A 24,987-nucleotide genomic window follows, 5' to 3' on the forward strand; every position below is an offset into this window, starting at 1 on the left:
AGAGACACTTAAGAAAGTGCTCAACATCCTTAGCCATCAGGGAAATGCAAATCAAAACAACTCTGAGATACCATCTTACTCCTGTCAGAATGGCTAAAATCAAAAACACCAAAGACAATTTATGCTGGAGAGGATGTGGAGAGAGAGGAACACTCCTCCACTGCTGGTGGGAGTGCCAACTCGTACAGCCTCTTTGGAAATCAGTATGGAGATTCCTCAGGAAAATGGGAATTAATCTATCACTAGACCCAGCAATTCCACTCTTAGGCATATATCCAAAAGAGACAAATTCATACAACAAGGGCATCTGCTCCACTATGTTCATAGCAGCATTATTTGTAATAGCCAGACTGGAAGCAACCTAGATGCCCCTCAACTGAAGAGTGGATAGAGAAAATGTGGTACATTTACACAATGGAGTATTACTCAGCAGAAAAAAAACAATGGAATCTTGAAATTTGCAGGTAAATGGATAGCACTGGAAGAAACCATCCTGAGTGAGGTAACCCAGTCGCAAAAAGACAAACATGGTATGTACTCACTCATATATGGATTTTAGACATGGATCAGGATAGTGCCAGTCTGCACTTCCACTGATAGAGAGTCTGGGAAGCAGGAAAGAACCTAAAAGATATGCATATATGCATAGTACCCAAGAGAAGAGGATTGAGACAAGATCCTCCAAATGGATGGGGAACACAGCGAGGGGTGGGGGGTGGGAGCTGGGAAGAAGAGAGGGGGTGAAGAGGAAGAGAGTTGGTCATGGGGGAACAGGAAGTTGAGTGGGTGAAGGTAGAATAGGGGGAAGAGGGAATCATAGGATAGAAGACAGATCAGGCACCAGAGTGACCTCGAGTGATCTAAAGGGATAACACCAATTGGCAAGCTAAGCAATAGTGGAGAGACCACCTCGAATACCCATTCCTGATAATGATCTTGATGTCTATAACCATCCGGGAGCCTTCATCCTGTGACTGATGGAAGCAGAGGCAAACACATAATTAATCACTGAACTGAATCCAAGGAACCCAGTAACAAAGAGAGGAGTGATGAGCAAATTGGTAAAGAATGGGCTGGCAAAACCAGCAGAGACAGCTGATCCGAACAGGGGAGAGCTCTTGGACCCCAGACTGACAGTGGGGAGGCCAGCATGGGACTGATCTGGGCCCCCCAAATGTGAGTGTCAGCGAGAAGGCCTGGGCAACCTATGGGGCCCTGAGCTGTGTATCAGTGTCTATCCCTGGAATACAAACAGTCATCGTGTGCCTATAGCCCAAAGAGGGATGCTCTCTCAGCCTTTACTCTTAGGGGAGTGCCTGGACCCTACCCAGAATGAAATGACAGACTCTAGATATCCCCTATGTGGAAGGATTTGGCAATAGCGTGGGAGGGTGGGAGGGGGGGGAGGAGAGTGCGGGAGGAGGGGAGGGAGAGGGAACTGGGATTGACATGTAAAACAAGCTATTTAAAATTAAAATAAAAAATGATAACAACAAAAAAAATCAAATGGCTTAACAATTGCTCTAGTTGATTGTAGAACACTGGTGAAGATGTATGTCTGCTCAATGTATGGACAGCACTACCTGTAATAGCATCAAGCTTTGAGAAGGCAAATATCCATTGACAAGTGAAAGTAAACAATTTTTGATCCATTCATGAAATGCATTTTACTTAGTCATAAGGACTTAAAGAACTAGTGACAACTTCAACAGCATGAATGGTGTTCTGGTGTTCAAACCAGTGTGGTTACCAAAAAGAAAATTAGTACTCATGTGTATATTATATGAAAATTTAGCGGATAACACTAATCTTTAATAATAGAAAATGATTTTTGTTTCTTTAAGACTCAGGATTCTTAAATGTGATTTCAAAGGGGCAGGGTCTATATCTTACTTGAAGTGCAGACTATGAAATAATATGTGTTGTTTTCCAGACGCAAGAAAATTTGCACTTAAAATGTGTGCAAGTCAGAGACTAAGGGTGTAACTCAGTGTCACAGAACTAAGGTAGCTTGCATGAGGTTCTGAATTCAATCTCCAACACTATGATAATGAAGGACTACTGAGTACATAGATAATATTCTATTCACCAACTAAATCAGCTTGAACATAGAAATGCTTCACAATATCTACATTAATCATGTTCATAAATTTTGCAATTTATATTATGCTTATATATGATGCAAAAGTAGTTTGTTTCAAACTACTGTTTCAAAAGACAAAATGACCTAATAAATCAGCATCAAAAGACATGTAAAATTTAAATGAGAAAGATATGGGTCAGATTATGTGTGATCACCGTTTTGTAGGTGGACAATGTCATTGTTGTTCAGATAAAGGGCAAACAGATAACAGCAAAACTAGTGAGGGTTAGGGATTCCAAACAGTTTCTCACAGCTTCCTTACATATTTTAGAGTCTGCATGAGATGCAATGTATTCAGGATAAACAGTCAGAAATCTCAGTTTCTCCTGGGAAACATATATCATGGGTGTCAAAGCAAAAAACAGCAGTGGCTTTAAAAATGCAAACACAAAAGTGTGTGTGTGTATTATGATGTCTCTTTTTTCTTGACTAGCTTAGCATTAAATAAATACCTTAATAACACCACACCAACAAGTACATGGATAATATTCACTAACAAAATTGGCTTGAACATAGGAAGTGCTTCGTAGTGTCTACATTAATCACGTATGTGTACAGTTTCCTGCCTTGAGTTCCTACTCTGACTTTCCTCAGTGATGGGCTATAATCTGGGACTTGTAAGATTAAACAAACCATCTCAATTTGAATGTCCTTTCTTTATCCTGTTTTTAGAGTCATATTCACAGATGTGGTTATTCTTGGGAGTTGTAGTGAAATTGACTCTATTAATTCAAGTTTTATGTTTTGGAGCAAGTGACTGTTCCTAGAATGTTTTCACATGGTGTCTAAATTCAGCTTTGATTGCTATGATAAACACCATGACAAAAAAGCAACATTGAGAGGAAAGGGTATATTTCATCTTACACATCATGATCAAGGGATGCCAGACTGGTAACTCAAGGAAGGAACTGAAGCAGAAATTGGACATAAAGCAGTCATAAGAGAGTGCTGTGTCATAGTACATGATGTGTCTTCTTTTACTTGCAGTGGAGAGGTTCTTTGTGTGCATGTGTTCCTGTGTGTGTTCATGTAGGATAGAACTGTAAATTGAGCCGGACGGTGGTGGCTCATGCCTTTAAACCCAGCACTCGGGAGGCAGAGGCAGGCTGTGAGTTCGAGGCCTGGGTGGACCGACAGCCTCCAAAACAATACAGAGAAACCCTGTCTCGTAAAACCAAAAAACCAAAAAAAACTGTAAGTTGAGGAAATTAATAATACAGTTTTTATTTTATAAATATTTTTGGTTTCAAAACAGGTTATAGTGTGTTACAATCTTAAGTTACCTGAGGGAAGATTTCTTGCTTGAGAAAACTTCTCACATTATTCTCATAAACTTTGTCTTAATTTTTTTTTTTTTTGGTTTTACGAGACAGGGTTTCTCTGTATTATTTTGGAGGCTGTCCGTCCAGCCTAGCCTCGAACACACGAATATCTGCCTGCCTCTGCCTCCCGAGTGCTGGGTTTAAAGGCATGAGCCACCACCGTCCGGCTCAAACTTTGTCTTAATTTTAATATGCCATCAGAGCAGCAGTTTCTAGAAGCCCTGGGATCTAACTTTGAGCAAACACCCATTTTAAAATCAGAGCCAAACTGGAGCTCCTTAGCAAACTGAAAAGAACTTTTAATTTGAAGCCCTTTCTTTATCCTGTTCTGGAAAGTCATGTTCACTGATGTTGTAATTATTCTTGGGAGTTGTAGTGAAATTGATTCTATCAATTGAAATTATGTGTTTTGGAGAAAACAAATGTTCCTAGAAGACAAACAGCATGGCTTCCGGACTTCTCTATAATTCTCAGGAGCACTTCTCATGCCTGCATGGTCTTGTTGCATTCATATTCAAGAATGGAACACCCATGTGTGCAGCAGCAGCCATTGCCAAGAAGTTAATGCTCACAACATGAACATTCAGTTCTCTCAGTCTGAGAGTGTCTAGGCCAGTCCATCTGTTACCTCACATGCATATATCATTTATTGGCCACTTATTATTTATTCGTTATTCCTGAGTTAAATGTTTAATATAATATGAATAGTGCTCATTTGAGAAATTTATTCAGCCATTTCAACCCTTTAAATCTTCCTGAATGAACAACATTTTCAGATAATGATCCAATATAGTAGATACAAGGAGTCCCAAGGAGACAATAGTAGTTTGTGTTACTTACAGAGGGCAGAAAATGGGCAGAGGGCCTTTTTTTTTATTAGTGTCAATAACATTATTACAGGTTACTCCCTAGTTTCTATATGTAAATTTGGGACATGGTGGAGGGGTGTATCTTCTCTGTATAGATGCAGCCACTATTCTATGGCGTATTTGATGATAATAGTGACAGAGCCTGGATTTTATCCCTCAGGTCCAGGCTAGCACACAATCAATGTGAGCAACCATAACCAGACGTAATGGAGGCTAAGTTGAAAGCAGTTTGACTATAATCCAGAACAAATTTTTTTGATGTGATAGCTAGTCACTGCATTGACTGTTGCTTAAGATAGTTCTTTCTTTTGTTTAATAAAAACTGAGACCCCCAGCTTGAAGATAACACAATTCTAACTTCAAAAGGTGGGTTTTCTTTCTTCTTCTCTATGGTAGAGGAGTAAGAGTTGCATGTGAGTTTTTTGTTTTGTTTTGTTTTTTGTTGTTGTTGGGGTTTTTTGTTTGTGTATTCGGTTGGTTGGTTGGTTGGTTTGTTGATTGGATAATGTAGGATATCTCTTTGTAACAACCTTGGCTGCCTGGAACTTAATCTGTAGACCAAGCTGGCCTCAAGCTCAGAGATTCACCTGCCTCTGTCTCCTCAGTACTGGGATTAAAGGTGTGTACTACCACTGCCTGGTGCATGTGTTTTATTGTATGCACTCTTGACATTCTATGATGTGTCTGTCACTGTTTTCCTCATTATATAATTATATGACTACTCTGATTCACAATCACTTTACGAATGCTTAGGTTCTACTTCATAGAACAATGACTCCTATTATTTTAAAGTTTATTCGTAGTCATTGTATTATCAATGGTAGTGAAGAGTTTGCCATGAATTTTAATAACATTTTGTTATATTAATCAATACACATTTGAGAGGTTTTGGATTTTTGGTTTACCTTTTAAATGGTCTCATTGATATCATTTTGATAATTATCTTACTTCCCCTTCAGTTAATTATTATAATCAGGTAGGTTTCAAGCTGGATAATAGAAATAGGGGCCCTAGCTCATGTAGAAACTGTGTGGATAACTTCAGAAGAGCTGAAATATAAGGATTATCAAACATGGCGTTTCATAGTTCAGCCCTGGGCTATTATTATGTCCTCTTCAAGCAAAGGCATTGTTTCAGTCAACATACTGGATACTGATGAGAGAGTTTTCTTAGAAGTGTATAGCTTGCTAAAGAAGATAAAAGCCACCTCTTATATCCATAGAAGACTCTGCGGTCATTTTAGAAATGTTATCCTCCTCTTGCTCACTTAGCATAAAGAATAACATCACAGTTGTCCAACAGTGTCTGTCTTTCATTCTGTATTGTACAACTTCACCAATCTTAATATATTCTTGTATAATTTTTATTGCATGTTTCTATTATTGTCTGATTAATACTGCTGCGATATTAGCCTCATTGACCTTCCTGGTCACATCCAGTGGGATATTTTTTGTGTATTGTTTTGTTGGATTCTGAAGTTATAGTCATTGGAACTGGGCGGAGGATTTGCATTGGAAGAGTTCTGTCTTTTAGGTTGAGAGAATGTCTGTCCAAGCTATCGAGGCCTTGAATTTCCTGTGAGCTCCCTCAGATTTAATAGCACAGAATGTTTTTTACTCACATCAATATTCTTACTCTTTAATGTTGAGTAAAACCTGTCTTTAGAAGATATTATGGCTGAGGTTCTAGCTTTCTCTGACCTTCTCACATATGGTGACATCACTTATACAATAGAGTCAACTCCCTGGGCCTAAATATGCAACTCAAATAAGTGTAAAAGTCAACACTTCCTCTTCTTACAGACTATTAGTCATTGTCTTTTTCTTTTTTGTATAATCTGTGTTCTTTGACCCCTGAAGAATTTTTGTTTGTTGGTTTGCAAGCTTATCATACTTTGGCAAAGATGTCTGTTGTAATATAATCCAATATTCTTATATACAAATGTGAGAGTACTTAATGTTTTAGCCAGCCATGTCATGTCAACAATTCATCATGGTTTATTATGGTGGGATATTTCTGTTATCAATATTTTGGAACATGAAGGGAAATGGACCTATATAAGTCACTTAATGATTCCTCAGTAAATGAAATTTAAATGATATCCATCATACATATTCAAACATATTCTGAAATTCCTTCCTTTGATAAGATAAATTTCCATATTTGTTTATCTCCCTACAGCTTCTTTTGTGAAATACAACGTATTTACTCTTGACCACTATCATGCCCTTTCCCCTTTGTCTTTACATAAGTATGCAATGTTATTATTAGTTATTATTGTCAGTCAGATCATATAACCTAAATAATTTTATTGCTTTAAATGCAAACAATTACTTCAGTGTATTTACTTGTTGCTTTATTCTTGAAATTGTATTTTTTTAAAATGTGTTATCATTTAAAAGGATGTTTTACAAATATTATTTTCATATTATATAAATTCTATGCAAAACTCTGAGTACTACAATTACTTCTACTTTCATATTTTAAGAAAGTTTTAAAACCTAAGATCTGTACATTGACATGCATAGTGTTTCTAAAAATGATCTCCAAATTTAGATAGTGGATATAGATCTAGGTCAGCTAATCTAAAAATTTCAAAGTGGAACATGTCCAAAAATAAAACTAGAACATAAAAAAGTAAAAAAATATCCTTTGCATCCTCACAAGAACGAAGAAAAAAAATCCATGCTCTACAAACAGGAAAGAAATGTTGGGAATTCTTTCTCTGTTCAACCAGCTGATGTCATATTTGGGTGTCGGAGCTCAAAACTGTATTCCTGTCATGACTATGTGTCTCTTACAAATGACAGAGAACAAATATAGTATCAGAGAAGACATTTCACAAGTGGTTTTTAAAAAGTATGGAGTATCTATAATGTGACAGTATTTATTACCAACAAATGCAATTTGCTTAACATGTAAATCTTACCTCTTCTTTAATTCTAGCATATTTTTAATTATTCAATTAACAGTGAATCATTATCAAACTTTATTTGTAATTTTGAATCAAATTGCCAGATTATTTTGCTGTATCATTTTCACCTGCCATTGTTTTATCTGTTCTAGCTCAGTATTCCTTCATCTGTCCAATGAACTATTTCAGCTAGTCTCAAGAATGTTGTGACACACTGCTCCAGGAAAGTTATTACCAATTCAGTTTATTCACAGAATGATTTCACGTTTATTTAGCTAGTTACAAACTAACATGAGTTTACTGATACCATAACAGTTGTCATAAATTGGGCAGACAATAAAATCTGTTCTCATTGAATTCTAGGATCAGATGTCCAAAATGTGTCTATGAAATGAAAGCTAAGGCCAACACCAAGACAAAATTAATTCTATATTTCACTAGGACAAGTAAAAAACCCTACATACACTATTGGTACTAGGATTTTGATAAATGTTCCCAGAATTCAGATATTTAGTACACCTTCTCTAATTTTACTAAAAAACTGGAGAACATTGCATTCCTTTCATATGTCAGCACTGAGGAAGCTCTTCTAGGTAATGAGTATTTTGCCTAATGTTTCCAGTTTCATTTATTTGTGGTGGAGCTGGAGCTTGATAAAAGTACTCCTTATTTGTTCTTCCAAGTTTCAAAGCTTTAAATCTTAACTTTTAGACCTACTGACCACAGGGAACACAAACACAAGTTTCTTTTTTATCAGTTCCCTCCAGCTGGTCATCCATCTTCCACTATACTTAGATGATACTTCATTTTTTAAATTTTCTTTCTCTTCTAGGCTTGTTCTCTCAAATTTGATGGCTCTTATCTTCTCATTGTTTTTAGCCTTTGATTGTATTAGTTCTTAGAACTCAATCTCTCTTTTCTCAGTGTTTGAAATCTCTTCAATAATGCCCTCATTCCCAGCACTCTAAATTAATTGACTATGACTTAGTTACATACCTCCAATCCTTACTGCTCTCTTATCCCAGCCTACTTAAACTACTACATACTTCATATATCCAATTTATCACTCAAATTGTTTCAAAACATGTCTTCCTGACTGCCTCTCCAAAAAACTCAATCTTTAAATATCCCTCTTTCAGTTGGCAAAAATTTCATTCTCAGAGCTGCTTGGACTATAACCTCGACTTTGTCCATGACACTCCTTTTCTCATACGGCTAGTCAAGTCAACTCTTCACGCATCTGTTCTCAAAATCATGTGGGAAATGGATGTGACTTTAATAATATGACTTTCAAGTAGGAGAACTCCTCATGGGAGATGGACCATAAAGTGATGAGACCAAGAAAGCAGTAAGTTTGTTGAAGGTCTGATGCGTCTGTAGTGACATTGAGTCACTTTCTGCTTCCAGGAAAGGCCTATGCCCCAGAGTTCTATTATGACACCTACAACCCTGTGTGGCAGAACCGACACCGAGTGTACTCCTATAGTCTACAGTGGACACAAATGAATCCTGATGCTGTGGATCGGATTGTTGCATACCGCTTGGGTATTCGGCAGGTAAGAAATTTAGTATCTGTTTTAATTTTTTTGTTTTCTTGTAATCTTTTGTTGAGACTTTGTTTCTACAATTTTTATTCATATTTTGAATATATTGCAGAATTATTTCTCATTCTAAGTTTTATTTTATGACAATATTGCTTTACAGAAACCACTCAGATTTGCCAATCTATTAAATTAATCTATGAATTTTCTATTATTTCAGTGAACATATTAAAGTAATTCCCTCTAAGCCAGTTGAAGGCCTGTATTTCTAGATGCATTCAAGAAATTATATTGCACAATGCCACAGACAGAATTTAGCATGACCTTGTGTTTACTTGACTGTATGAATTCATTGACCTTAGTCCTAAAAGGCTAGATGCCTTACATATTTTCACTTTAAGGTTCAAGTTATATACAGAATGTTTTAAAAGTTAGTATGTCTGAAGAATATAAATAATTTAGAAAATTGAAAAGTGATAAAGTAAATTATTCTAATTTACCTGGATTATGAATGTGTGAAATTATTTATATATTCTTTACACTAATACTGTGAAACTCAATGCTTATTGATATGACTGACAATTTTGAAATTATATGTAGGTTTTCAATTTTTCGTGTTAGAGACATATTTTCTGTGTGAATGTTTCTACATGGTAAATTATTTTGAAACAAAACTTTGAATCACATATAGATTTTTAGTAAATGTTCCAATTCCTTAGCCAAATCATAGGATGAAAATCTGAGTTGGGACAATCGCAGGAAATATTTTCTTAGAGATTAACTTCTTAATCTTAGTTAGGGATTTTGCTCTTGCTGTAAAGAGACACCATGACCATGGCAGCTCTTCTTTTTTTTAATATATTTTATTTAAATTAGAAACAACCTTATTTTATGTATCAATCCCAGTTCTCTCTCCCTCCCATCTTCCCATGTACCCCACAAACCCCTCATCCCATATCCCATCCACTCCCCAGGGAGGTTGAGGCATCCTCAAAATCTGTCAAGCTATTTGGGGCAGGACCTAGGCCCTCCCCTGTGTATCTAGGCTAAGAGACTATCCCTCCATGGGAAATGAGCTCCCAAAGTCCATTCACGCACTAGGGATACACCGTGGTTACACTGTCAGAGGCCCCATAGACTGCCCAGTGCTCCTAGCTGATACCCACATTCAATGGCCCTGGTTTGGTCCTAGGTTGGTTCCCCAGCTGTCATACTGGGGTCAATGGGTTCCCACTTGCTCAGGTCAGCTGTTTCTGTGGGTTTTCCCAGTGTGGTCTTGACCCCTTTGTTTGTCACTCCTCCCTCTCTGAAACTGGATTCCAGGAGTTTGGCTCAGTGCTTAGTTGCGGATCTCTGCTTGTGATTCCATCAGCAACTCTTATAAGGAAATATTTAATTGGGGTGGCTCACTTACAGTTCCAGAGGTTCAGTCCATTAGTATCATGACAGAGAGCGTGGTGGTGTACAGGCAGACACGGTGCTGGAACTGAGGGTGCTACATCTTTTAGGCAACAGGAAGTCAACTAAGGGAAGCTTGAGCAAAGACAGCTCAAAGCCCATCCCACAGTGACATGCTTCCTCCAACAAGGCTATGCCGCCTAATAGTGCCACTCTGTTTAGGGGACCATTTTTCTTCAAATAAACACAGTTCCAATCAATCTATGCAACTGTTACCATAAAACTATTCCTTTTATCTTTTTCACATCATTTATAAGAAAATATCTAGTAATACAAGGTTCAGGGTAAGATTTGTTATACATTAAATATTCTTAAACCAGACTTTTTCTTTTGGTCCACCAATGAACTTCCACATCATGACATGGAGACTTATTATTAATTTTGAAAGCTTGGCCTTAGCTGAGCTCTTTTCTGGCTGGCTCTTTTAATTTAAATTAACCTGTTTATCTTTATCTACATTTTGCCTCGGGGCTTATTACTTTTCTTTCCTTCTACACATCTTACTTTCACTGCTTTTTATGTCTGGCTGGCTGGGGGCAGCTGCCTGTCTTTTTGCCTGTGGCATGTCCCTCTCTTTCTCCCTCGTTCTCTTCTCCTTCATTCATTCTTCCTCTCAATTCTCAAGTCATTCTCCTTCTTATTCTCTCTGTCCATCAGCCCCACCTACCCCTCTCTACCTAACTGGTGGCTGTTCAGCTTTATATTAGATCAATCAGTTAGTTGCCTTAGGAAGGAAAGGGGAAACAGATGCAACACATCTTTACACAATTAAACACACATCCTCAAATCATTAAACAAATGCAGCATAAACAGATGCAATGCAGCTTTATATAGTTAAAATAATATTTTATGGCATAGTGTCATCATTATTGATTTTAATCTTAGAAATGTAAAATTATGCAAACTACAAAAAAATATAAAACTATACAAAAAATATATAGGGGCATTTGACCAACACAGCATTCTTATCCAGGTACTTGAGTTCAGTGATCAGCTGACCCCCAGACAATTCAGAAGCTGTCTATTTCTGTATCATCACATATAAATGGGCACCGGGTATTTCCTGGTCCATTTCAGAATAGTGCCCTGCTCCTTCCTATTGTGTATTTTTCCTTTGTGATGTTGATAAACACAAAACATTTCAGACTATCACATCTTTTTCCCCCAGCCGACAGTCACCATTTTCATAGCCTTGTTTTCCAAACAATTGCATTTGTGTATTTTTTATGTATGTTAAGAAATGCTCACACACGAGAATATATGCAGAGGACAGAGAACAGCTTGCAGAACTCAAGTTGTCAGGCTTGGAGACAAGCACCTTTACCTCCTAAACTACCTGACTGGCCCCTTTCTATATTCTTAACATATTCATATTTAAAAGTATTTTCTATTTGGAGCATCTTAGAGCTTTCTTGTTTCCCACACCTCAATATTCTTTTATTTCAAGTCCTTACACAATGCACAGTTGTTCATATTAATGTCTTATTATAAATATACACTCATATACATATGTGTGCATTTAAACTTACAGACCTAAAAAATTATTATTGGCATCCTTCCCTGTTTTATTACAAAAATCTATTGTTTAGCAGAGTTGTTGTTGTTGTTATTGTTGTTGTTGTTTTAATGTGCTGGGCCTTGCCTGCATGTGTGTCTGTGTACCACTCCTGTGCCTGGTGCCCATAGAGGCCAAAAGAGGGTGTCATATCCTCTGGAACTGGATCTATTGAAAGTTATGAGCTATGATGTGAGTCCTGAGACTATAACCAAGGTACTCTGGAAGAGTAGCCAAGATCCTTAACTACCTTAACTACTGAGTCTTCTCTCCAACAACACAAATCTATTTCCAATGTTAAAGTCAGAAGCTTATCTTCAGTTTCTGACTTCTTCATTTATATTTTCTTAGAGTAATTAGGTAAATTCCCATTACAATTGGGGGGCTCCCTTTTTAAGTAGTTTGGATTAACCCCATTATTTGTATATCCCTTTCTCTTGTCTCAAAACTTGTGTTCCCACCTAATGATCCTGTTATTTATGCAATTCAGAATCCTTTTCTATAAATAAAAGTCAAGAAAAAAGCTAGTTGCCAACAAATGTTTTCCTATCTTCAGATAAAGGAAAGGTTTAGGGTCATTTTCTTCATACTCATTGGAGGAGGCTGTTCTGCAGCAAGTTTTTTGCTGGAATTGCTATGTGATTTTCCCAGTGACACCGTCTCCCTTTAAAATTTGCTTTTTTGAAAAGAATGTATCCACAGAACCCATGCTGATAGACTTCTTAATCACAATTCTGTTATAACCAACCACCATACAGAGACATACATTTTCCCATCACTTCCCTGCTCCTTTTCAGAAAGTTCATTAAACAGTGTTCTATCCCGCTTCTTTCCAAGATCACTCTTATATGATGTGTGTATATAAATTTCCCTTTAGTATGCCTCTGAAAATAATGAATTCTGGACACCTGTAGCTTCCAAGTTTAGACAGCCTAGTCTCATCATTTTTAGTTACATAACCCTGAGCATGTTTCTGAACTTATCCAAGTTTGAGTTCTTGTCAGTAAATTGAACATAACAGTATCTTCGAGTGAGATGGACCAGGCCTCCACTTATAAACAGTTCAAGTACTTTTGCACAGAGCGCTCCTGGCAAGTCTTTGTAGGCATTCTTGTACTAATTGGCAAGATGGCATACTTTTTTTTTTCCCAGAGCTTACTGTAGCTCACATTTTCGTGTTGTATTTTACGAGGCATGCTATATACCTCATGCCTCAGTGTGATTCCCAGCCACGCTTTTGAAATACACTAATATGCAGACATTTTCTCATCATGCCTTTCCTATTTTTATTTCCACCCCATTATGCCCCGTGAGATCCATTTTGCTGGCTCTCATTTGTCTCATCCACTTTAGTTCAGTTAAAGCAATCTTGAACAGCCCAGTCCACACTGCTAATGCACAAGCCAGAACTGCTGCAGCAAATCATGTTTCTATCAAGTGGCTTCCAAACAACAAATCATTTCCCCTACTCTGGTTTGAATTTGTTGCCTTATAATGCAATTATTTTTCTGGTTTTATTTGTTATTGGAATTTTCTTTGTATTTATAAATAAAATTGTTTTGCTGGGGGGGTGTTGTTTGTTTTTTGAGACAGAGTCTCTCTACATAGTCCTGGCTGTTCTGAAACTGGCAATATAGACCAGACTGGCCTGGAACTCACAGAGATCCACCTGCCTCTGCCTCCCAGGGCTGAGATTAGAAGTGTGGGCCACCACCAACAGCCTATAAATAAACATTATATTCCTGATATGATTGTTGTGATACTTTGTCTTAAGTGATAATTTTACTCAGGTATTACATCTTGAGGTGGAAGAGACACCGTGTTTCTTTTGAAGTTGTCTCCATGTGGGATCATGTACTTATCATCTCTGCCAGTGTTTGTCAGCACAAGAATAGGTACATATGTTTTTGTTTATTACATATGTCTCATGAATAGTCTAACCCAGAGCATTCTCAACAAGCAACATTGCTCTTGAAACTCCACTTACACACAGAATTCTAACACAGCACAGAGCGTTTCATAGTCAATGAGATCCATGCAGTGCTTTTCTCCATGTCTTTTCTCCTCAATTATAGAGAAAAATTATTGCTATAAATAAGGTGTTTGTTTCCATATTATCTCAGAAATGTAGATTTATTTTCTGGCTCATGTGAAAGAGAACACTGATGTTTTATTAAGACAAAACCCATTGTTTGGAAATTTTTATGCTTTTTTTTGTTAATATTGTTTTTCGAGACAGGGTTTCTCTGTATATCTTTGGAACCTGTCCTGGAACTCACTCTGTAGACCAGGCTAGCCTTGAACACACTGAGATCCGCTTGCCTGTGCCTCCCAAGTTCTGGGATTAAAGACTGTTTATATAGTCATTTTCATTACTAAAGATCAATTTCATTTATGTTATTGAGCCATCTATATCTGACTAAGATAGACTTTAAGCCTTGCTTTATGATTTTAGAGGGATATCTTAGGTTGCATACTCTAAATAATACCTTCTATCTATGAAATATATGCTACATCAAATAGGACATATTTCCCTGATGAACAATATTGGCTGAATAATACAATAATTTGTGTACTTGTGGGAATTTGAAGGAGTCCACTCTTTGATTATCCAATGCAGTTATACAGATTCAACTTGATTTTTAACTCACAAAACTTTAGAAATACCATTAGCTCTTCTTAAATGGACCATAATTATGAGATCATAGTCCTTTTGTTATCAAACAGTTGAAAGATATAGCCAAGCTGAACCAAGAATTCCATTCAGCTCTTCACTGAAATAGTAGCTAACTTTTTCCGTTAAAGTATATGACCTGCCTTTAAATGATGTTGAAAAAAATAAAAGTACCAAAACCTGAGATTCATTTAATCATTCTCTTTATTTACAAAACATATCTGGGTGTCTGAGAAAAACACCCAAAACTGGGAACACTGGCAGGGCCCATTAACGCCTGGATCTGACTGAAGTCCTACAAAGATGGGTTACTGAATACTGCTTTAGGAACTTTGAGAAGACCACATATGAGAAACCAACAAACTAACTTTTGAAACAATGTTTCTCCAAAATCTTCATGTCTTTTAAGTTAGACTTTTGGGGCTCCCTGAGCAATTGCTTAATCTCCTCAGACAACTACTAGATGCCAATTATTTGCTTCATTTATTGCTCAAAAGGAAAGAGAAAAAGTTATTTAAATGTCTGCTTCCTTTGATATCAAAAAAATTAGGACAAAGCAGAGCTCACACTAAGTTGTCTGAATATAGAACAATATAAACATACTGAATTCATTAGAAACTCATGCAACTACAGTTTCTACTCCTAAGAGTTTCTAATTTTGTACAGCTTCTTTTAAATTCTCACACTGTATGACTTTTTACAGTTATATTTAGGGAGCAGGGTCTTCTTTCTTCCCCCAAACAAGGTTACTATTGAGTCTGTTCTTGTCTTTTTATGATATATTAAAATTACTGTAATTATCATATTCATTTCCTCATCTATCAGTCACTACAGTTTTGAGTAGATTTATCATACGATACTTTCCAGGAGTTAAAAATGAAATATTATTCCCAGAACATTGCTAAAATATGTACTATAATTAGAATATATACAATGTTCTGACTAGTTTTATTGTTATTTTGACACAGTCTAGAGAATATGCCTCCACCAGATTGAGTTAGAACATTCTATAGGGCATTTTCTTGATAGATGGCTGATGTGAAGAAACCTCACCCACTTTGGGCAGGTTAGTGGATCTCTGGATACGTAATCCTCACGTATATAGAAACCAAACAGAGCAAGAAGGAGGAGCAAGCCAGCAATCAGTATTTATTTCTTCATGGTTCTGCTTCAATTCTGGCCTCCAGGTTCCTGTCTTGATTTCTGTTCTTGATAGATTGTAAGCTGTCAGATGAAATAAAACCTTTCTCCCCGAGTTGCTTTTGGCAGTGTTTCATCTTGGTAATAGAAAGCAAGCCACAACATACAGATTTGGGGGCAAAAGGAATGATCAGATTGTAGGTTAAAACACAATTTCCAAGATAGAGCCTATGTTGGATAGGTTTATTCCTTTCTCTTCTGTTTTTTAAAGAAATTTTGTTTTTATTACCTGCGTATGCATGTCTGTGTATAGGAATGTGCCTGTAAGTGCAGGTGCTTGTGAAAGCCAGGCAGCAGAACTGGATCCATGAAAGCTGAGTTATAGGCAGTTGATAATCACGCACATGGGAACAGGAATTTGGACTCTGCATGAGCTGTGTGCTCTTCAGCACGGAGCCTTCTTTTAAGTGCTTACCTGTATTTTTCTTTGAAACAAAGCATCGCTAATGCTCGCTGATCAAAAGTATTAGCATATATACATTTATATGTATGTATATAATATGTTATAGTTAAGTGTGAGATGATTTACTACACATTTTAAATTATTCTTGGCATGTGTTAGTAGCATGATGATTGAGTGACTATTTTTTTCATCAGGTTAAGCATTTTAAAAGTGACTTTATTAATCAGTTCTTGGCTAATCCTGCTGGCCAAGCATTTATTCTTGTATTCTGTTCTATTGAATTTAGCTTTGAATTCATTATATTATATTATAATTAAAATTAAAAGTAGCTAAGTATATAACATGTTTTCTGAAGAAGTAAGTAGGAGGATTTGAAAAATGTGCAGTTAGTTGGTGAGAATGTATGACATTTTCATATTTCAGTAACTAATATGAATAAGTCTTTGTCTGTGGGACAATCAACAGATGCTAAGACAGAATGGCAGATGAAATTGAAGTACCACTGGGATCATCAATATGCTTGATTTAAGCCATTTATCCCGATTTTTATTGAGAAAGGCAGAGAATTCAAAGCAATTCAAGTGAGTTATTTAATGCACACCCACCCAGGAAATTCTATGGATATCTGTCAAATAAACCAGAATCTTGAAAGCATTAATAAAATGACATTTTAATGGATAGATCAGAATATATTATACAGATCATGAATCCTACTTTACAATAAACAGAGGCACCCAATATTTGAAGTAAGTAATACTGATTTAGGTTGGAATTTTGATAGTAAGGACAAAGATATAACTAATTAAGTGAACATTGAACTTGGTCAGATTTGAATATTGTTTGAGTTCTGGGGAAATATGTTGAGAAAGACAGTGATGGATGCAGTCTCCATAATTTATTCAAGCTTCTTAGTACCTGATCTTGAAAGCATCACTTATAGATATGAGGGAGAGAGCCTTAAAAACAGAGAAACAAGGGAAGGACCAAATGATCCTCCCAACTCTGCAAAACAAAAACAAAAACAAACAACTGCCCCCCATAAAAGCAAAAAAAAACTCTTAAGTCAATTGGTAAAAGTGAAGCTAACACTGTTTTGTAATAAAGAACACTGTATCTTCTGACCTTCCTCCTGTAAAGACCAACCCCTATCTCGCCAGTAGGAGCACAGGGATTACATATATGCTACACCTGTACTCCTGTGCATCATGTGGGGCCAGGGTCACACTCAAGTCTGTCCAATTGTAGGGCAAAATACCTTATCCACTGAGCTCAAACCACTATGTGTATTTTACCCATTCTTTTAATTACAAAATGATAAAACTTCAGATATCAGTTTGTTGCTTGAGTTTATTCCCAGCCTGGTCCTGCAGCCAATTAGCCCCAAATAAACACACAAATACTTACATTTATAAACTGTTGGCTGATGGCTAGGGCTTCTTACTGGCTAGCTCTCTCTTAATTTTTAACCCATAAATCCTAATCTATGTATTTCTACATGGTCTTGTCTTACCGGAGAATGCCTGGCACATCCTATCTTCCCCATCTCTACATGGCATCTCTCTTGTGGCTTCCCTCTCCTTATTCCTTTCTCTCAAACATCCACCTATACTTCCTGATTAGTTACTGACCAATCAGTGTTTTATTCATCAACCAGTAAGAGAAATGTATATACACAAGGACATCCCCCATCATCTATTGCTAAAATCAAATGTTTTTATTAAAAATAATAGTAAGATGTTGAGTGGAAATAAAATGATTATGTGTAGATTTTAAAACTTCCCCAGTCAATGAAATTTAAAACTAGTTTAAATGATTTCAGTTATCCTGACCTTCCACGTGATTAATATTAATAAAGAAGAAAAGATAGACTGGCATACATGTTTGCTTGAAAGAAAAAGTATTAATTAAATGTATAAAATACTAACATTTCATAACATGAAGCAGTAGCATATGGTTAGCATGGATTCCAATACGTTTTTGTTGTTGTTTTGTTTTGTTTTTTATGATAGAATTTCACTGTGTAGCTCTGGCTGTCCTGGTCCTCACTCTGTAGATCAGGTTGGCCTCAAACTCAGAAATCCATCTACTTCTGCCTCCGAGTGCTTGGATTAAAGGAATGTACCACCACTACCACCTACCTGGATTCCAGTACCTTACTCTTTGTCAAACAAACTGTCTAACAGACTAAAAAAATGACCTTTCTCATATGACTAAAAGTGCAAATCTCATTAGAAAACTGGTATCTCTTTAACTGTTTTTTAGAAAAAACAAGCCATAAGGAGTTTGATGTTCAGAATAATAGCTGTTGTATGTTTTCATGTTTTCACAATATGTGAGCTGCTTGTTTGAATACTAGTTCATCCTCCATATGTGTATATTATTTACTGTTCCTGCTTATACAGTTAAAACTCTGTTTGTTCAGCAGAAGTGGCTGTCCATTTGCAATGCCCTCCACATGATCTCTAAGGCTTGGTAAATTAACTGCTAACTTACTACACTTGGGTTGGACATTTATATTCCTAACAATTTCTAGCATACTGGGGAAACAGCTGGTTGGGGCCACATGAGGAGACATATTATTTGGTCATGCTACCATGAGAAGACTGAACTCAGACACAATTTTTGCCTCTTTTTAACAGACATTCTTATATATGTCAGGATTACAAAATTTATTTTAACCACAGCATTGAGTATGCTCTGTCAAACCCTTTTGGGGAATACATGAATTTCCAATTTGCCTGTTAATCAATGGCTTCCACTCTTTTTTTATTCTTTCATTTTTTTTTCTCTCTGTGGAGCTGGAGTTGGGGTGCTAGGCCGCATGCATGCTTAACAAATTCTACACAACAAAGCTATACCCCAGACATGATTTCTAATTTATTATCAGATATATGGATTTACTTAGTATAATTGAAATCATGCTTCTGAGATCATTTATGTGATCAGGTAGGTATTTCCAAGATAATTGATGAAGTTGTCATGTTTTAGGATTTACCAGATAGTCTGAGAACTAATCCTAATGCAAATATTTTCTTTAATTATGGTCAAGTTTTACACAGTTCCTTGGGATGATATTTGTAAGGGCAGTGTATTTATTCATTAATATAGTCATTTGCATGCATTTATAGTGTATATGTGTATGGAAGGTGATGGGATTTGTCATTCTGAAATCTGTCTCTTATTGGTTGTTGAATAAAGCACTTTTGGCCAATAGGGAAGCAAGATAGGTGGGACTAGGAGTCAAGGAGGACTCTGGGAAGGAGAAACACAGAGAATCACGATGTAGCCTCCATAGAGGTAAGAGGTCCAGACCCTTTCTCCGGTAAGAGAAATACTTAGATTAAGAATTATGGAATAAATACTTAAGTCAGAGATAGCCAGTAAGAGACCAAGCAAACTGCTAACAGCTTCATAATTAATATAGCCTCCTGTGTGTTCATTTGGGACTGATGCGGCTCTGGAACCAGGCTGGCAGGAAGGCTTTACCCAACAGAAGGGCTTGTGTGGATACACATGTATTTTGTACACATGCTTGTAGTAATAGAGTTCAACATAAATGTGTTCCTCAGTTGCCCTTCATCATGTTTTCTGAGACCCCCATCTCTCCCTTGCCTAGAGCTCACCAATTAGCTATGCTATGCTGGCTTGTCAGTAGGCTCCATGCATCTGCCTGTCTCTACCTTCTAATCACTGGGATTCCAAATGGGCAGATGAGCTGATATTTGTGGGGCTACTGGGTTTCAAATCAGCCCATCATCTTCTCATCAAACACTCTACTGGTTGCCGTGTTCCTGGCTTCCCGAGCCTGCTCTTTATATGAAATCAATTAATTATCACGTTATTTAATTGTGGCTATTTAAACTAAGACTTGTATTTGGTAGAGGCCTGTAGACTGGCCAATGCCTCCCTTAGAGGTGTGGCCATTGAAACTGCGAGTGAGATGTTTACAGAACACGAAAATGGTACAGCTCTTAGGTTGTGACTTTCTTACATTTCAAGAACAGTTAAGTATTCCTAAAGCTGTTTTAATTGGTTATCAATCTCATTAATTTTGAGCTTTTAACTCTAGATTATAATTAATTTAGCTTCATCATTTTCAGTTGTCTTTCTTGGTTTAATAAGCTATACCAAATTGAAAGTCAATATTTTATGGTATTTTATGCACCTGCACCTGATATGAATAACTTTTGGCAGTTAAGATGTTTTCCTAAGAGGGTCAGTGTAACACAGCTTTTTAAGCAAGCACTGTTGGCGATGGTCCCTTAAAAAAGGTTTGCAGAATTCAATCTGCTGTACAATTACTCCACAGTGGATTGCTGCCTTCATGTTTCTCCTCTTTGATTTTAGAAGTTCAAACAACAAACACAAAAGGAACCATAGAGCAGACCGAATATCCTTTAGTGTACTTCAGATTTTAGAAGTCATTTCAGAATAGAAAAACAGGAGCTGGGTAGAAATGTGAGGTTAGCATTTGAATAACATAGAACATCTTTTTAATAGCTAATCTTAACACATTTGTATCACACAGTCTGACATTAGCCCAAATTATTTACATATGCTCCATGTTTCAGCTCTTAACCCAATGAGGTGTTGAAGCTGTTAGTTCTACTCTATATGTGAAGTATCCAAGGTGTAAATAGCTCACCCAAGATCACACATCTAAAAAAGAAACACCAGGGATTGGAACCCAAGGCATTTAACTGTAAAGACTTACAAACGTGCCTCATTTGAGTACTATCTCAACTTGGACATTTTTCTTATTTTACTCTGTTGTCTGCTTCTGCTATTTTTTCATTCTATTTTTGAGAATTCCATGCATGAATACAATGCATTTTGATCCTATCCTTCTTCCTGCAGCACCTTTCATTTCCCCAGCATGCCCCTGTTAAATCCAAATCATCTTATTTTATAAGTAATCGTATATCTATATATTAAATAAATAACTTATTGAACCCAGTTAGTGTTGTTCATATGCACATTGGTGTAGGGATAATCCTAGAGAATGGGCAATTATAATTATTACCTGATGGCATTTTCTACCATTTTTAAAAGTAAGATTTACCTGCTATAAAGGTTTTAATTTAAGTCATATACTACTTTATTTGTAAATAAAGCATATGCCCCCATTTTATGTTTAAATATATTATGTCTTTGAATATATTAAACATTGCATATTATATTTTCATTCTTTTAATTTCTTATCCATGTGTGAATACATATGCTTTTTCACTTACCTTGTGATGCTTGGTATGACATTGCAATACTACTGGTTACATCTTCCTCACTTTGTGATTTTTATAAAACATTTAATTATAGGAATTATTAACATAACATATTTTACATTTTGCAAATCTTGAAAGAGATTTGAGGAAATTGTGTGAAGATGTAAATTAGCAAGCAGACTATAGAAAGCTGAATAATAGGTGCTGTAATTAATTTGGTGATGTGTTCATATGGGGGACACTGGATGATGCCCTGAGCGAATTTGGGAAAGCTGGGAATGCTACCAGAGAGCATTAGCAGTCTGAGATGAGTAAAATCCACATGCAGCAATCATATTCATTGCATCGCCTTGAAAAAATGAGTTCAGTGAAATGTATATTCCTAATACAGGAACGAAAGGGTAGAATGAGGTTGACATGAGGGACAAAGAACATGGAGAGCCATCTGAACTGTAACAAAAAATAGTTTCACCTTGAGGAGTGGAAGACTAAACACAGACAAGTCTATAGGTCGCTGTAGCGACATCAGATTTGTATGATAGAAACAATGAGTGAAACAGTGTTTTGTTTTTTGTTTTTTGTTTTTTTAACTTGAGATGAAATAAAACCATCCATAGCAGGAAGGCTGCTCTGAGCCCCTCGAAGAAATATCCAGGACAAACTTTGTAAGATCTGGTGACTGAATGGAGTTTGAGGGAAAGGAGTAACGCTGAGCCAGAATGAAGACAGTGTTCAGCACTTACATGCATACAAATGTTTCAATGCAACCTTGTGTTTCCCATATTAAAATGCATAGTTTAAAATGTTTGCTTGAAGAAGAAAATGAACCATTTTGGTATTACATATTAGGCAAAATTTAATGCAATGTTTTCAAGGATATGTGAGATGATAAAATTTAAGAACAAAATCTGAAGGAAGTTTTATGTCTTGGTATAAAATAAATGTAATGTACAAATATATCCATGAAAATGTTTTATTTTACATCCTAATAGTCATGGAACAAAACATCTCTTTCAGAAATCCTTGTTTTTCTCAATGACACAGTAAAAAATTCATGGACAGCTTCCTTAGATGTAATAAGTAGCTTCTGTACTTAGAGAAATGATTTGGAATATAAATTGATTTCCACTAAAAGGAACTGCAATGATAGCTGTGAAAGTTTTCCAAAAATCACACTATGAAAGCATTTTTAAAAGAATAATTCTACCTTCAAAGTAATTTTAATTTTCTTCTTAAATTATCTACTCTGTAATCGTTGTATTCTCTTGTCTTCAAATTACAAGTTATCTTGAGCCAAGAGCTTCTCTCCACATAACACAAAATGTCCTTTAAAATATCAGTTATGATTAGAGGGAGCTTGTAGAAACATACACCATCCCATCAGTCCTCCATTTTGATACGTCATATAACACTTCTGTTCATCATTCTGTGACGAGGCCAGGCTCCATGGTGTTACACTCAAAAGTGCAGAGAAGCTCCAGGCAATTCCAAGCTCTGTCTTTCTGGTTAAACATATGTGATTGATTATATTAATATCATTTGATTTATTTTGGCAAATATAGTGTCAGTAAGATCTGCATTTTAGATATTCGACTTTGTAGCTATCCTGTATATTTTAAATAGTGCAGGCATGTATAAGGAGTTCAAAAGAAATCAAGAGATCTTGAGTTAATAAATATTTAGGTAAATGTCTTGGCTTACATATGATTCATGCAATACAGCAATGAAGCATGACACATGTTCCTGTTGTCCTGTTAACAATTTAACACAGCCACAGTGTTCTTTTATTCTTTTGTAGGTAATGATATGTACATAGAGGTATGTAGGAAAGACCTGAACCAGATAAGGAGCATATTCTTGATTTCCTGAGTCTCAGAATTTTGTAGGAAGCAATAAAAAATAATTAGAAGATAATTTCAGGAACATGTTAATACTAATAATTTCAGAAACATATAACAAATAGAGCCAAGTTTCAAGACAACCATCATTTCATCCTGTATCTAGAATGGGCTTTGTGTTTCCTACATGTCCATTGTTTTTAAAACTGCTCAATTTTACTGTTATTTTATTTGTGTTCATGAGTGCATTTTGTGTGTGGTATGTTCACATGACCAATATGGAAGATTGTGAGCCACCAGACCCAAGATTTGTGAATTGAACTCAGCTTCTTTGCAAGAAGAGTGTGCACTCTTACCTGATGAACCCTCTTTCCAGCACCTGTATTCCCATTGTTTTATGATAGTTGTTAAATAATATTTAATGCAAAAGAAGATTCTTCTTTTCACTCATGAGTTCTGGCTAAACGTTATCCACACTTTCTCCATGTTTTGTTTCCACTTTATTATTGGGATTAACCTGAGAAAAACTAAAGGACATAAAATTCAAAGGCTGCACAAATAATTCTCAATTCAGTCTAAGTGTAAGAAAAATATTCCCAGAAATGGAAACCAGATTAGGTTATCATTTTACCTATATTGAGGATATGGCATTTGTGAAAGTCTACTAGTAATTTATGGATTAATTTCACAAGAAAAAACATCAACTCATAGGAATTTTGGGGTTTTTAAGGGACATGATCGTGAAGGCAAATCTGTAATTTATTGTCTCCCCTGCCAGCCACCTGGGCCCTGCTACAGTTTCAGCCCCCAAATAACACACAGGACACTATATTAATTATAAGCTGGTGGTCATTCATTATTGTTTCTCATTGACTACCTCTGACTTAATTATTGACCCATAATCACCAATATATATTTTTATAAGGACTTATCTTTCTGAGAATGCAGACTTGTGTCCCCTCTTTCCAGGAATCACAAGCTGATGGCCCGTTCACTACATGTCCCAGAATCCTCCTAGACTCCTAGTCCCACCTATCTTGCTTCCTTATTGGCCAAAAGTGCTTTATTGACATATACACAGAACTTGCCCCATCACAAATCCCTGCTGTTAAAGGTATGAGAACTCCTAAATATTTCAATTGTAACTTTTACATAGGCTAGTCAGTGGTGTCAAACAGTTCCAATGTATATTCTGAGACAGGTGACAAAAGCAACAAATTATACCAGCAGAAGTTTTCTTTGTTACATTTAAAACCAAGAAACCCTATACCTATATATACATTTCTAAAATTGCAAATGAAAATTTTACTACTCTGGATCTTTTGTTCATGTTTCATAACAAGCCCCAATGATGATTAATGGCTATTTTGATTTTACTGTTGATGTGACAGTAACATGTCAATTACTATTTGGTTGTATGTGGCACCTGTATCAATGCCTGTGCCACTATTACCCTGGAATATTTTGCAGGCAAGACAGATTGTAGGTCAAAGATTTTGTGGCTGGTCATGTCCAAGTTTTTCTTTCAGTAGCCTGCAGAGTACCTTCCTGCTTCAAAGAGACTAGAACTTAGGGGTGAAGTCTCCATAGAGGCACCAGCTTGACTTATCCATGTTCAATGAGATGTATGAATGCTGTCCTAGGCAATGGATCCCCACTGTTGGTTTGCAGAAAGAAATCCTTTATCTTAGGCTGTTTGGGAATTTCCATGGGCTTCTCTTATCAAACAACTCAGTTGAATGCAACCCAGTTCTGCCCTGCCACTGAAAGCCTCACCTAAGAGACAAGAGATGGATGTCCAGTTGAATTCCTATATCCCACACTAGTAGGAGTCCTTATTGGGATCAC

The 24,987-nt window shown here is 36.4% G+C and overlaps 1 protein-coding gene across 3 annotated transcripts in view; it reads left to right on the forward strand.

The window, feature by feature from the left end:
- Window positions 1-24,987, forward strand: part of Mdga2 (MAM domain containing glycosylphosphatidylinositol anchor 2) — an 819,241-nt gene that overhangs the window by 726,343 nt on the left and 67,911 nt on the right. For all 3 annotated transcript variants that reach the window (XR_005876310.1, XR_005876311.1, XM_005072803.3), the window contains exon 10: window positions 8,656-8,804. Coding sequence is in view for 1 of the 3 variants with exons in the window: in XM_005072803.3 (XP_005072860.1) it covers window positions 8,656-8,804 (149 nt within the window). In the remaining 2 variants the exon portion in view is untranslated. The remainder of the gene's footprint in view (window positions 1-8,655; window positions 8,805-24,987) is intronic.

The sequence above is a fragment of the Mesocricetus auratus genome, unplaced genomic scaffold (genome assembly GCF_017639785.1).
Source record: "Mesocricetus auratus isolate SY011 unplaced genomic scaffold, BCM_Maur_2.0 Super-Scaffold_15014, whole genome shotgun sequence".
Classification (NCBI taxonomy): Eukaryota; Metazoa; Chordata; class Mammalia; order Rodentia; family Cricetidae; genus Mesocricetus; species Mesocricetus auratus.